General features: G+C 40.1%; 1 protein-coding gene across 2 annotated transcripts in view; it reads right to left on the reverse strand.

Moving 5' to 3' along the window:
• cnih2 (cornichon family AMPA receptor auxiliary protein 2) overlaps window positions 1-8,876 on the reverse strand; it is an 11,935-nt gene extending 3,059 nt beyond the window's left edge. The window contains exons 1-4 of one of the 2 annotated variants that reach the window (XM_089017533.1): window positions 8,419-8,876; window positions 7,131-7,388; window positions 4,033-4,101; window positions 1,368-1,415 (exon numbers count right to left, since the gene is read on the reverse strand). In XM_089017533.1, the coding sequence (XP_088873659.1) occupies window positions 1,368-1,415; window positions 4,033-4,101; window positions 7,131-7,211 (198 nt within the window). In that variant the 5' untranslated portion in view covers window positions 7,212-7,388; window positions 8,419-8,876. Of the gene's footprint in view, window positions 1-1,367; window positions 1,416-4,032; window positions 4,102-7,130; window positions 7,389-8,418 lie in introns of those variants that run through there. The other variant, XM_089017534.1, reaches the window with a different exon arrangement.
• Window positions 8,877-13,262: the final 4,386 nt, after the last annotated feature.

Raw genomic sequence — 13,262 nt, forward strand, 5'->3', positions numbered from 1 at the left:
TTGTAAAGTGCAATACATTGGAAAAACTAAACAAAGGCTCAAAAACTGACTATCAACATCACAGGGACAATGCTAGTGGGCCTCAATCTGCAGTACATATGAACCTAAAAGCTAGAAACCACTCATTTGACGACAGTGAGGTTAAAATCTCAGCAAAAGAAAATAGATGCTTTGAAAGGGGAGTAAAAGAAGCTATTTTTGTAAAAGTACAAAACGCTTCACTAAATCGCCATGGTGTTTTAAGGTTTAATTTAGACCGTGGTTACAACAGATTTCTTAGGCCTTTACCACGTAGGCTTAGTTATGCTAATGAGGTGAAACCACAGCCAGGGATAGAACCATAGAGGTAAACAGATTGGCTTCAAGGAGTGGTCCACTGCTCCCCTAACCTTAGCGCAGAGACCTATCAGAGCAGAGGTCTGGCACAGCCACCTCTGTTCATTAGGGATATAAGGCCAGGATTACCAACACAACTCGAGTTCACTGATGAAGCTCTTTGAATGAGGAGCGAAACATCCGACACCTTCAAAGAAGTACAGATGACAGCTGAAGAAACCTTTTTTTTTTTCGAGTTTTGAATGTCTATTCATACAAAATTCAAGTTACAAAATGTCTTAACAGGAAGATATTGCCTCTCGGAATGAAATAAATTTCAAGGTGGTAAAGGTAAAAATACAGAATGGGCTGCCACTCACAGGTCTGAGTTTTGTGAACATACTTATAGTTACTCTGCTATTTGCTATTACTGAGCATCATCCTATCCTCTCACTGGCGAAGACGGACTTTTCCTGTATCACTGTGTGTAAATTTATTAATTTATTTCATCAGTAGAGGCACCACTGTACTTCTAATACGAATCATATTGACCTTGTTCCTGTGATTTCGTGTTGTTGAAGGATTCACGTTCAATGTAATTCGCAATTGAAAGACGTGTATTTTGCAATACAGTTTAATACAATACATCTTTATTTGTCTTGCGCTTTCACAACAGTTCTAGCTGTTACAAAACACTTAAAAACAATAATAAAACAGAACACATAACATCCACAATAACACCATTCTATCAACTATTCCTACGTATGCGTTTTTGTTATTATCAGACCGAACAAAAGACATGCACTGGAAATCAAAATGTCCTCCTAATTTTGGCAGATGTGTCAGATATAATGCTTTTAGTCTGTAAAAAGGCGGGGAAAAATCCCTATTAGAGTTCTGAATCAGTGTGTGGGTGTGGATTGAAGCACTGAAGGTGGCTCCATGTGAAATGGAGAATGCGTCATGACACTCCCAATAGAAGGGGAGACAAATGAAGCCCCCACCCGGTGTGGTTATCGAGCAGTGGCAGGTGAAAAGCCGAAATTACTCACTCTGCGAAGAAGGTTGCAGATTCGCTCAATATTGAGAATCCTTTCCCTCTGTGGACCAGAAACAAAGAAGGAAAGATACTGTAGGCTTCTTTCACATTGCTTCATCTGGCTCTCCATGCTAAACATGAGGGCTCCTATTTTGACTTGATGACATTCAAACACACTTGCAAAGTACATATATGAAAGTACAAATAATTTTACAATTAATAATAATAAATAAATACATATTTTTTCACTTTTGCTGAATCATACAAGTTGTCTCCATCTCAATCGGTTGTAGTGACCACAATGTGTTTATAAATTGCTTGAAGAAGCAAGTTTAACCAAGAGTTGTGTACCAAAAGGTTCGATCAATCTTTCTTTGACGGTGTGACGCTGCAGTATGTCACCAATATATGCTACTCATTTATAAAATTGAAAAAACAAAGAACCAGCTGCATGAACAGTGAAGACGTGTGTGTGTGTGTGTGTGTGTGTGTGTGTGTGTGTGTGTGTGTGTGTGTGTGTGTGTGTGTGTGTGTGTGTGTGTGTGTGTGTGTGTGTGTGTGTGTGTGTGTGTGTGTGTGTGTGTGTGTGTGCGTGCGTGCGTGTGTGTGCGTGCGTGCGTGTGTGTGCATGTGCGTGTGTGTGCGTGCGTGTGTGTGTGTGGCTGGCGAGCTTCAACACTTCCACAGCCTGATTTTGCAGTTTCCTCTCCCACTTCTCATCACTCTCGCTTTGCAGCTTCACATTGTTGCTGGAACATTCTCAAAGAATCTCTCGACTGATGCCAACTTGCAAGAGTGCCGACAAGCGGATGTCATTGTTTTATGTTGTCAAGAGAAATGTTGATGTTTTTAAGCCATTTTGGTTGGCCAGAAATTCCCAACTAGGAATCCGGTTTGGACATTTCTGACTGAGTGAGATATCACATACACAATATTTGAATTTGTGATCCCATCGTGTAAATAAAGGCCGCATTTGCATCCGATTAATAAATGTAGTGAGCACATGATCAAATGTCATTGTTGGAAGTTGATGTGGACTCTGCATGCAAATAAGTCTTTGGTGTTGACCTCCCACTGAACATTCGGCAATACCCTCACTGCCCATCTTTAAAAGCCATCCCAAAACTCACTTGGCCTTCGATTCAGCATGATTCCAACATGATCTTGGTTTTACTCCTTGATGCTTTCTACTATCTTTGTGAGTGCTTTATTTTTCCTGTATAGTGTAGTTGTCCATGTTAGGCGCTTTGTTACAGCTTCAGTTGTTGTTAATGCGCTATATAAATTCATATGTATTGTATAGTAGTGTATTATGTTTCACTTGCGGCTACTCGGTGCTTAGGGTGTCAGCCTCACAGTGCAGAGGTATCGGTCCTGCATGGGTTTTCTCCGGGTACTCTGTTTTTTTTTTTGTTGAAAACTTTTAGAACCATTACAAAAGGAAAACATGGTCACATTGAGCATCATCTGGTCCAGACATCAAAACAAAACATAGATCACATAATCAACATCAAAATAAACCGTTTTACATTTCTTTTCAATTCTGCTGGTGCAATGTCCTGTTCACTGTGCCATATACAAAAGAAAAGTAAACAAATAGATGAAAACAATAAGAGAAAAAATAATAATAATACAAATAAAACTAATAAATAATAGTAATTAGAGTAGCAATAATTAACAATTTCGATCTTGAGTGGATTGGGGTTCATAGGTTAACTTAAATATATTTATAAGCATTTAGGTTGCTGTAAAAATGTTCCCTGGTATCCCATAGTCCCTCAAATTTCTCTCGCTCGCCTCGGACTATGAAAGTAATCTTTTCCATTTCCTAAATTTCACCAACCACCTTAATCCAGTCTTTGACCGTTGGGGGTTCTTTTGTTAGCCATCTCCTCGCGATTGCTTTCTTGCAGGCTAACAGCACGATGTTATGTATGTATTTCTGGGCAGAGTTAACAATTAAATCAGGTTCCAGTCCCAGATACAGGGCTTCAAAGGTTGGAGGAACCACTTTTTCCACAATCCTACCCACTGTCATTCTTGTGTCTTTCCAGGATTTGGAGATGACCGGGCATTCCCAAAAAACATGATAATATGATGCTTTGTTGTTGCCACAGGCTCTCCAGCAAGCTGTACTCGATCCTTGTGCCGGAACTCAAAAAAAATCTGACAATGTTCTTCCACCTAAATTCGTTCCAAGAGTGAGCAGATGTACACTTCCATTGCTGTGCTATTATTCTTTCCCATGCTTCCTGTTGGATACGGGTTCACTCCCACATTCCAAAAACATAATAGGGGGCTTATTACGAATTCTAAATTGTCCAGAAATAGGCGGAAGTGGTTGTTTGTCAATGTGGATGGAAGGGATTGTATATAAAGACAGGTGAAGAATGCCTGTATAGTTTTTGACACTTTAATTACCGTATTTTCTGCACTATAAGGCGCACCTAAAAGAAAATATGTTTTTCAAAAGCTGACCATGCGCCTCATAATTTGGTGCGCCTTATGTATGGAAAACGTTTTAAAATATGCCATTCATTGAAAGTGCCCCTTATAATGCGCTTCACCTTGTGTTTGGAAAATGTTTTTAAATATGTCATTCGTCGAAGGTGCGCCTTGTATTCCAGAAAATGTTTTTTGTTTGGGGCATGGCACAAGTAGCACAAGACGTCTCTTACCGCTCTGGTGGGATTGCTCTGGTCGATGGGGTTTTTGAAGTCTGTGCGCAGTTCATCGAATGCAATAATCTAAAAGATAACATACGACAATTCATTTACATTAACACATTAACCGTCATTCCCAAATTTATTCTGAAATTGAAAAGTATGACGTGGAGTGCCATTTCCGAACTTGTTCGGGTTTTGTTTATTTCTTGTGGGGGTTTGGGGGGCGTTTAAAGCTTCAGTCAGACCACTGGCAATGTTTTACCCCACCCCCCCCACGAGGGGTTAACATTTACCCTTTGTAACCAAGTAAGCTCCAAATAAACATCTTTTTTTCTGGTGAAAGAATACAGTTGAAGGTTTCTTACGCTGTATTGAATGTTTATGTAGTCCTAAAACTCAATATTCGGTTGGTCCTGCAATTTGAGTCAAAATGACAAAAACCCTGGCACTGGGGTGGACACATTTTCGCACATCGTCTGGAAGTTAATGAGTTATATGCCTTGACAAGAACAATCCAAGTTAAAAATAATCATAGACATTTATTTTGCCGCAGTATTTTGTATAGATGTACCATCCAGGCGGTCCAATATCAAATTTACTATTTATGTTCACCTTTGATGAAGGATAAGGAAATCACTTATTTCTATATGACACTCTCCATCATTTTCCCCCTCCACATTTGTAAACAGATACAGTTTCCATAGCAACAAGGTAAACCCCGTCGTGGGTTGCGTGGTTACTGATGCAGTGAGCTAGCGATCTGATTGGCTGCCGGCCGAATTCAATAGGGATATTCCGCCACTGTGTTGAGACTCGCCTTGGGGGGTGGGATGGTGTGGGGGTGGGGTGGGGGGTGTTGCTGGTGGTTGGTGGTTCAGGATCATAGTTGGATAAGCTTCTCAATCACATGGTTGAACGGTAAGCCAGCGGATGTCTGGCTTGCCGTTTCCCCACCCGCCTCCTTGCTTTCTCGCTCAGACACGCCGAATGACTCATATGTAGTCACACCATTCAGCCAGTCGGTACGTTAGTCATTTGCAGCCTCGAATTTGTAACAATAGTTCGTATTATGTTGAGAAGCGAATTGCTGTTGTGTCGCTTTGATGTTTGCAAGTCCTATCAGAAGTCTCTGGTGAGGTCTGTGCAAATGTGACCGAAAAATTCTGTAGATTCATACTGGTCAGGCAATAATATGAGTCCTTGAATGTATTACGTGCAGTTTGCTGTGGCGTGTTTGAAGAGCAGAGTTTGTCAACATACTGAACACAAATGGAGCCGCCGACAATCGCAGGCTGTCCCAGTGAGAATTTAGTCCATATTTGGCTCCTATAACTATTTTTTTAGATCCTGATTCATTTGAGAAACACGTTCATAGGCTTACACTCATAAATCTAACAATACACTGGCATGTCAAAGTTGTTTCAATGTTATGTTTGTAACAATACCCTCAGCTCCCTCCATGTTGAAAGCATATCATATTTGTCCATCTAGAGAACTTTTTGACATTTTATCTTGTAGACAATTTTCTAATCCAAATAATGTGCTGTAACATTCTTCATTTCACAACAACTTGAATGCTACCCAGTGAGATGGCTTTGTTAGTCAATGACCTCCATAAAGTTAGTATTTATCAGTGGTGGGCCGTCAGGGCCTGCAAGGCCTTCTCTGGTAGCCTAAAATTATTTGAGTCACAGACTGATGATAATTATATTTTGTCCATAAATTCTTATTAAATAATTCCAAATTGTCTTTCAGCTTCCTTTTATGGGTGTTATAATAATAATAATAATAATAATAATAATAATAATACATTTCATTTCTAAGCACCTTTCAAAACTCTCAAGGTCACTTTACAGTCACAGGATATGCAGGGTCGTTAAATGCCATTAAAGTGCAAAAATGCAGTGTCATTAAATGCAGTGTTGATGACTCTGTTGCTTGAACTAATGTATGTTGCTTTAACCAATCAGATTTCGATTTGATGACGTGCAGTGCCTGCTCACATAATATATATGGCACCAGGCACCAGTCAATCATAGTATCACTTGCCGCTCGTGACAAGCGCATACTGGCCAGAGTTAGCACACCGTATCTGTAGCAAGCTGTATAAGCAAATATATGATGTTGATTTAATAGTGGTTTTGTCAACCCACAATGGCTGAAGGGGGAGAAGAAATGGATTTGGTTGCAGATTTACGGTCAAAGCCATTTTCATAAAAAAATTGACATCATTAAGAAAGGTCGAACAGCTCCGAATATGTCAGAAAATAATACATAATATTGCCATTTTATGAGGTTATTATTGATGCTTCGCCATCCTGTTGTTCAATCTTCTGCGGCGTGAAAGAGCAACTTCTGAGCCCATATAATGAATCCACACCTTCATGGTAAAAACACAAACAGTTTAATGACAGTATTTCTTTATTCAAAGTTATTTCCTGGCTAACTCTAGTAAATCACACCGCACTTTTTATTTACAGTCGCAATGGTGGATTGATTCAGACGTAGCACTACTGAAGGCCCAGGAGTGATATACACAGCCCGTCACTGTTATTTACTATTTATTATGAGCCGAGATTTTACCTTAAATCACAAATATTGGGAAGCTAGCATGACATTTTATTCCCAAGTGATTAAACGGGATATACTGTCATAGTAAAAATGAATTGAAAGATTGCAAGGGGTTGATTTGCATTTTATGTAGATCCGCCGTGATCTTATTGGGCTGCTCGCACTTTAAAATGATAGCAATATCTTGGAGGACATTGAACCTTTCCTCCTTGTCTTTATGGGTTGTATATACGTGATCATAATTTCTTTGACAGTGCACTTCAGAGACTCCCATTTGAATTAGTCTGTCTTTCCATTTTGTTGTTTCCCATTAACAGAACAATATATCCCTTGATGGGTACCGCAGGGAATTTCGAAGCACCTGTCAACTATGCAATTACTTCACCCTGAGCCTATCTTGTGCTTCAAAGTGACATAATTACATACATTTATACCTGCTGTGAGATACGGATGCACCTGATCACTTCTGGAGGTGGTGCAACTGCTGCGTTGCTGTTCGGAAGTTTTCCTGTGTGAATCCACTTAAGTGCTGTACTCACCTGCCAGATGACAAAGAAGATGAGGGCGGCGCACAACACCAGGGTCAGCATGTAGCAGAAGGCCGCAAAGGTGAATGCCATGGCAGTGCCAGCCAGCCTGACGACGGGACGGGTTCGAGAGAGAGAGAAAGGGAAAGCAACCCCCCTTTGCTTCTCTCACTCTGTTGCTCCCCTTCTCTCAAGGGAGATTTTTTTTTCACTTTGGCCCCCTCAGGTGCAACTCTGGATCATCCAGAGAGGTCAAGCACTCACGTTCAGCTATAATCAATCACAAGTTACAGTTTCAGTGAATGCACTCATTCTCATTTAGTTCAGATCACAACGTCACAACATGACATGCGACTTGGCGAAACGACAACAGCAACATTGTTTTTATTGTGCAAGATGCTTATGGCTTGTGGCACTTAACGCATGCGCTGCCATTCCCAAATTTATTCGGGAATTGAAAATATGACATCGAGCAGCATTCCCGAATTGGTTTGGATTTTGTTTTTTTCTTGTTTGGGTGTCGATAAAGTGCTGGCCATGGCCTCTGTTGTCCTTTTTCTTTCCACCAGGGGCAGCATTTCCGTTTTTCCATGTTAGTGCTTTACTCTAGCTTCAGCTGTTGTTTAAGCACTCTATAAACCAATACACATGAATTACATTGATTTTGGAATGTATCCCTCATTACGTCTGTGTAAGCACTCAGTCGTAAAGGAGTGGTCCATCGATGAAAAGGGTTCTTCAGCACGAAGCTTCTTGGATGGGAAGCGAAACGTCCGACACCTTGAAAGAAGTACAGATGACGGCTGAAGAAACCTTTTCATCGAATGTATCCCTCATTTCAAGCTCGTATAACTCAAGACCCATATGATTTAGGAATTAACTCATTATTTCTGATGAAAGAAGAGTCTTGGGTTTCTTACGCTACATTGAATGTTTATGTAGTCCAAAAACTCAATATTCTGTTGGTCCTGGAATTCGAGTGACAATGACAATAACCCTGGCACCGGAGAGGAGACATTTTTGCACACGTCTGGCAATGAATGAGTTACGATCTTTTCTTTTATGGCTTGCAGTCCAACTGTTGCTTTGGAGAGTTGACAGTTACACAGTTAGTCTCTTCATGTCTCCCTAAATGTGCAGAGATTCCATCATAAAAGCATCGCTAGGCTGACACAAAGGGAGACTTTTAGGCCGCAGTAATTCCAAGCCAATTGCTCATGATGTCAGCATTCCATTTGCAGTAAAAGACAAGTAGACAACACTGATGTTTTGACTGGTTTAGAAAGTGAGCGGAGAATACCTGAATCTGGCTGGTGTGGTGTCTGCCACAGAGGACAACATTCCACTCGGTCCACGTCTTGCTCAATTTGGGTCGACAGCATGTCACAAGTCTCTTGTCTCATCCCTAAACCATCCCCATTCATAAACATTTAAAAGAGGCTTGGTCGCCTGGTTAGATTCTTAAGAGAAACAAAAAAAAAAAAACATGTCAACAGAGGACGCATCAGTGCTCGTTTGGACTTCAAAAATACAAATGTCCACATCGGAGCGTCTGAAGTTAAAAGTCCTCCTTTTTGCTCTCCTCTGTCTCTCTCTTAAGATCTGGGATGAAAAACAAACACAAAAAAGAGCATCTTTGTCTATTTTCTGAGTCTACAGTCTGTTTGTTTTCATCGCCTGGGAGAAATGGATTTCTATCGTGCTCAATGCTGAAAGAATCAGCCAATCGCATCACCCCGTTTCCCCTCTTGCTCTTATTTCTCCTCTCTCAACGCTCTGGGTCTCCTGCCTCTTGTGCCATCCCATCCCCTCATCTCTCTCTCTCTCTCTCTCTCTCTCTCTCTCTCTCTCTCTCTCTCTCTCTCTCTCTCTCTCTCTCTCTCTCTCTCTCTCTCTCTCTCTCTCTCTCTCTCTCTCTCTCTCTCTCTCTCTCTCTCTCTCTCTCTCTCTCTCTCTCTCTCTCTCTCTCTCTCTCTCTCTCTCTCGCTCTCTCTCACTCTCTGCCTCCCTTTCTCCCCCCCTCTCCATCTCTCTCCCTTCTCTCCCTCTCTCTCATTCTCTCTCTTTGTCTCTCTCTCTCTCTCTACCACCCTCCCTCCCTCCTCCCCGCTTCTTTCTCTCTCCCGCTCTTTCTGTCTCTCCCTCTTTCTGTCACTTTCTTTCTCTTCTTCTCTCTCTTACTTTCTCTCTAAATCCCTCTTCCCCTCTCTTTCTCTCTCTCTCTCTGTCTCCCTCTTTCCTTCTCTCACACCTTTTTCTTTCTCCCCCTCCCCCCTCTCTACATACCTCTCTCTCTACCTCTCTTTCTACCATTTATACATTTCCATTATCGCTTGGTCCCCCAGACACTGATGAGGGAGCAGGCTAAATCGAAATTGTTTTTTCCCCTTTTGTCTGCATCACTATTGTATCCATTCAGCAATTATTGAAGTCACCCCGCACAGACATTTCACCTGCAATTCTTATTTCCCATTTCACATCCCGAATGTGTCAGCGATGAATAATGGTGTCATTAAAGGCCCAGCCCAACGTAATTATTTTGATTCTATTGTCTCATTATGACCATCTCCTGCTGTGATATAAAAGATAGAAATGAGTGAAAACTGGAAAGAGACCAGCACCTCCTGGCAGCTATTGGATAGTTCAGCCTAGCGTGGAATAACATAACACGATAGCCAAGCAGCTGTGTGCACTTGGTGCACCAAATCCTCCAAGGCTGAGGGTCTCATATTATATCACTCTGCATTTCAAGTAGTTTTACTTTGTTTAAATTGAAAGGACCCAAAATACATAAAATCTATAAATGTCAAGTGCCCTTTCAAAAGTGATGAGCAGTGTTGTACAACCCTACAGCAGTGTCACATGTAAAAATACTGTGTAGTTTTTTTTGTCATGGATTGTGTTTACATATACAGTTATCAGTAGCGTATCCTCCAAAAGCCTTCAAGATTCCATCCCTGAATTTGTATGGTGGCCTAAAAGCTCATTTCAAAAATGTGGAAAATTCCCACAAATAAAACAACAAAAAGGCACACAAACTATTCTGAACTGTCAAAAATATAAAACCAACACAATTCCAAAATAAATGAGTTCAAGATAAGTCAACAGACTAGGAGAAAAAGACTAAAATAGTGAACAAAAAAAGGACATCAAAATGAACCAATAGCAGCAATTGGTATCAAGAAATATCCATCTGTACGACTATGCTGCCACGGCCACGTGTCTTGACAATTGCACCATCACAATAAAAATCCCCAAAATGTAATAGAACAAAGTGTAATTTGCAAAGGACCAGTCCAGGGGCTACCCAAAGACAACTGGGAGGGGCTGTATTTCCCCTGACCACGACTTGCATCACATTAAATGGAGGCACGGATGGAGACTTGAGGTTGTGGCCTCGTCCCTGTGAATTACAGCCACTATCTTGGACTCTTGACAGAACATTCAGCCCTATCGCATCTCGCTTGAGCATGGAATTATTGTTTAGCTAGATCAAAAGTAGTCAGACTGACAACTAGTCACTGATCAATTTATCTATGTATTTCCATAACTCTGAGAGGTGTTAAAAGTATGATCGGCGACTCCCCGGCTGCCTTGCACAAGTTCTTTGCGATTCTCAATAAAATTACGACTGATGTCCTGCCATCAATCTTAAAGAACACAGTCACAGAAGAAACACCTTCTTCATTCTTTCATTTACAAGAGTGTATTTTTTTTAATAAAACATGTATGCACAGTGCTCCAATGCAACTGTGGTAAGAAAGATTGTGTCATGGTGGTCATGTGACTGCATGACATTGTTACAATGTCAATGTCCCGCATTTATTTTGTACCTATTTTGCAGCTGACATTTCGAAGAACTGAAAAGGATTGTCAAACTTTCAAATGTTAAAAAATTACAATGTTTTCTGACTACATGAGAAAGCTGATTGTCCATAAATGGCTGTAGTCTGTCCTCTAGTGGTCGTAACTAGTTATTGGTAACCCGTTTTGAAACTGTATGACGATGCTTTGTTGATGCTATGACAAAATTATCATTAATAAAGCTTAGCCAGCCATCGAAATTAATACAAATGCACACAATCAGTTGCATTCGTTGATTTATGGGGCGAACATTAGTCAACATTTTTGGGAAGGATATTTAGTCAGGTATGCAAATAATCTATTTTAGATTGACTGTTCAAGATGATTCTGAATTGGTCCTTTATTTTCTCCTTCTATCAGGTTTGTCACATAATAATATGAATCAAATAAAAATAGTAGAATCTGTCAATAGTAACACATTTTAAGACATTTCTGAGTTCATGGTGAAGTTCAGCATCATAGCTATTATTACAAAGCATGGGCAAAGGTCTGGCACCGCCACCTCTGTCCATTAGGTGTATAAGTTTGTATGTACATGTGTGTGTGTGTATATATATATATATATATATATATATATATATATATATATATATATATATATATATATATATATATATATATATATATATATATATATATATATAAGATGAAGCTCTTCGGATGTTGAGGGAAATGTCCGACACCTTCAAAGAAAGATGATGTACAGATGATGGCTGAAGAAACCATTTCATTGATTGACAAATATATAAAAAAGATCTAAAAATAGAATAGACCTGTATAAAAGATTACATTAAATTGATTAATATTTGTATTTGAATCGTGTTTTCAAAGGCAGAACTGGATATCACTTTTTATACAAGTAATAAAGCAGTGCAACAAGACGACCTGGGGCTCGCTTTGGCTATTAATACTTAAATCGACTTTTAAATCACAGGTCAAAGAAAGACATTTGTCAAAATCCATTTAGATTTTTTTTCTACTGCCATTTATCAAGGTGCGATGTGCTGCCTTGATTATCTGCGTAATGTTGAAAAAAGTGCAGACTGACACTGACTCTTAATCTTCTTGGAACAGGTTTTCATCCAGGAATGTTCTAATCTAATTAGTTTGTTGTGGCAGATGAAGACTAACAGATATTAAATCAACCAGAAGATGGCGACATCTTGGCTAGAAAACAGCAACAGAAGGTCACATTTGGTGTCTAACAGGGCTGATTATTAAATGACTCACCATCAATTCCTGCTGTGGGGTTTTATGCGCAGCAGCTTTCGACGTTTTCCTTTATCACTATGCACACATTGAAAAACATCCGCATTGCTAATCCGGATAACAATCTGCAGCGAGTGCTTGTGGAAAGCACCAATCTAAAACAGACAGAAAACCAATTAACCACCGTCACGTCGCTTCGCTGGGACTGAAATCATTGCTTTGTGAATTGAAAGACTAAGCGCGGTGTTTAGAGGAATCTTACAGCGAGCAATGTACCACCCATCCTGGGGAAACTATACAATGCTCGAAGAATCATCTAGAAGATCATACACAAAGAAAAGTAGATTAAATGTCTCATGACCTGCAGACCTTAAGGTCAGTTGCTCAGTATGTCCTTTGCTCCTCCGGTGAGTACTTTTAGCAATAAAATGGAGTCTCAAACAACCCCAGAGACATTATACTTGACCCATGCATGTGACTTTCTATCAACGATCAGACACATTTTCCATATTTCATCATTCAGAATGATATATTCTTGTGTGCCCTTTTGACTTATTACATTCAAAATCAGGTGGGCTCATCTCTGAGTATGATGCAATATAGTTGCCCACTCATGCACAAAACAAATATTTAAAAAAATGACCACCGGGATCTTGTAATAGATGAAATTCGATTGCGCTGGTCAAATTGTTGTGAGTGCACTCTCATGTCGTAATGACAAACACAAAAAAATAAATATGTCTGTTTCTCGGTGCTGTCAGCTCTTCATGGCAACAAAAGCACAGCACCTGCACAGTACTGGCAGCGTATGCTTGAAGCGACACAAGAGACAATGAAATGCACAGCAACCACACAGCAACACTTTCACACATGTGCCAAGAACATAATTCAACTGGACAACAGTGATGAAAATGGTTATGGATGTATTGTAGCACAAACATTACCATAGCAACAGAAACAAAATTCAGCGATGTCGCTGAAATGTGTCATTTCATTTGTGTTGAAAGCTTTTTTGGGTCTTCTGAATAAAAGAGCCTGGACCAACGACAGAGAAAATTAACTCATTTGTTG

Source organism: Hippocampus bargibanti, linkage group LG16 (genome assembly GCF_051943395.1).
Source record: "Hippocampus bargibanti isolate YZ-2025 linkage group LG16, ASM5194339v1, whole genome shotgun sequence".
NCBI classification, from domain to species: Eukaryota; Metazoa; Chordata; class Actinopteri; order Syngnathiformes; family Syngnathidae; genus Hippocampus; species Hippocampus bargibanti.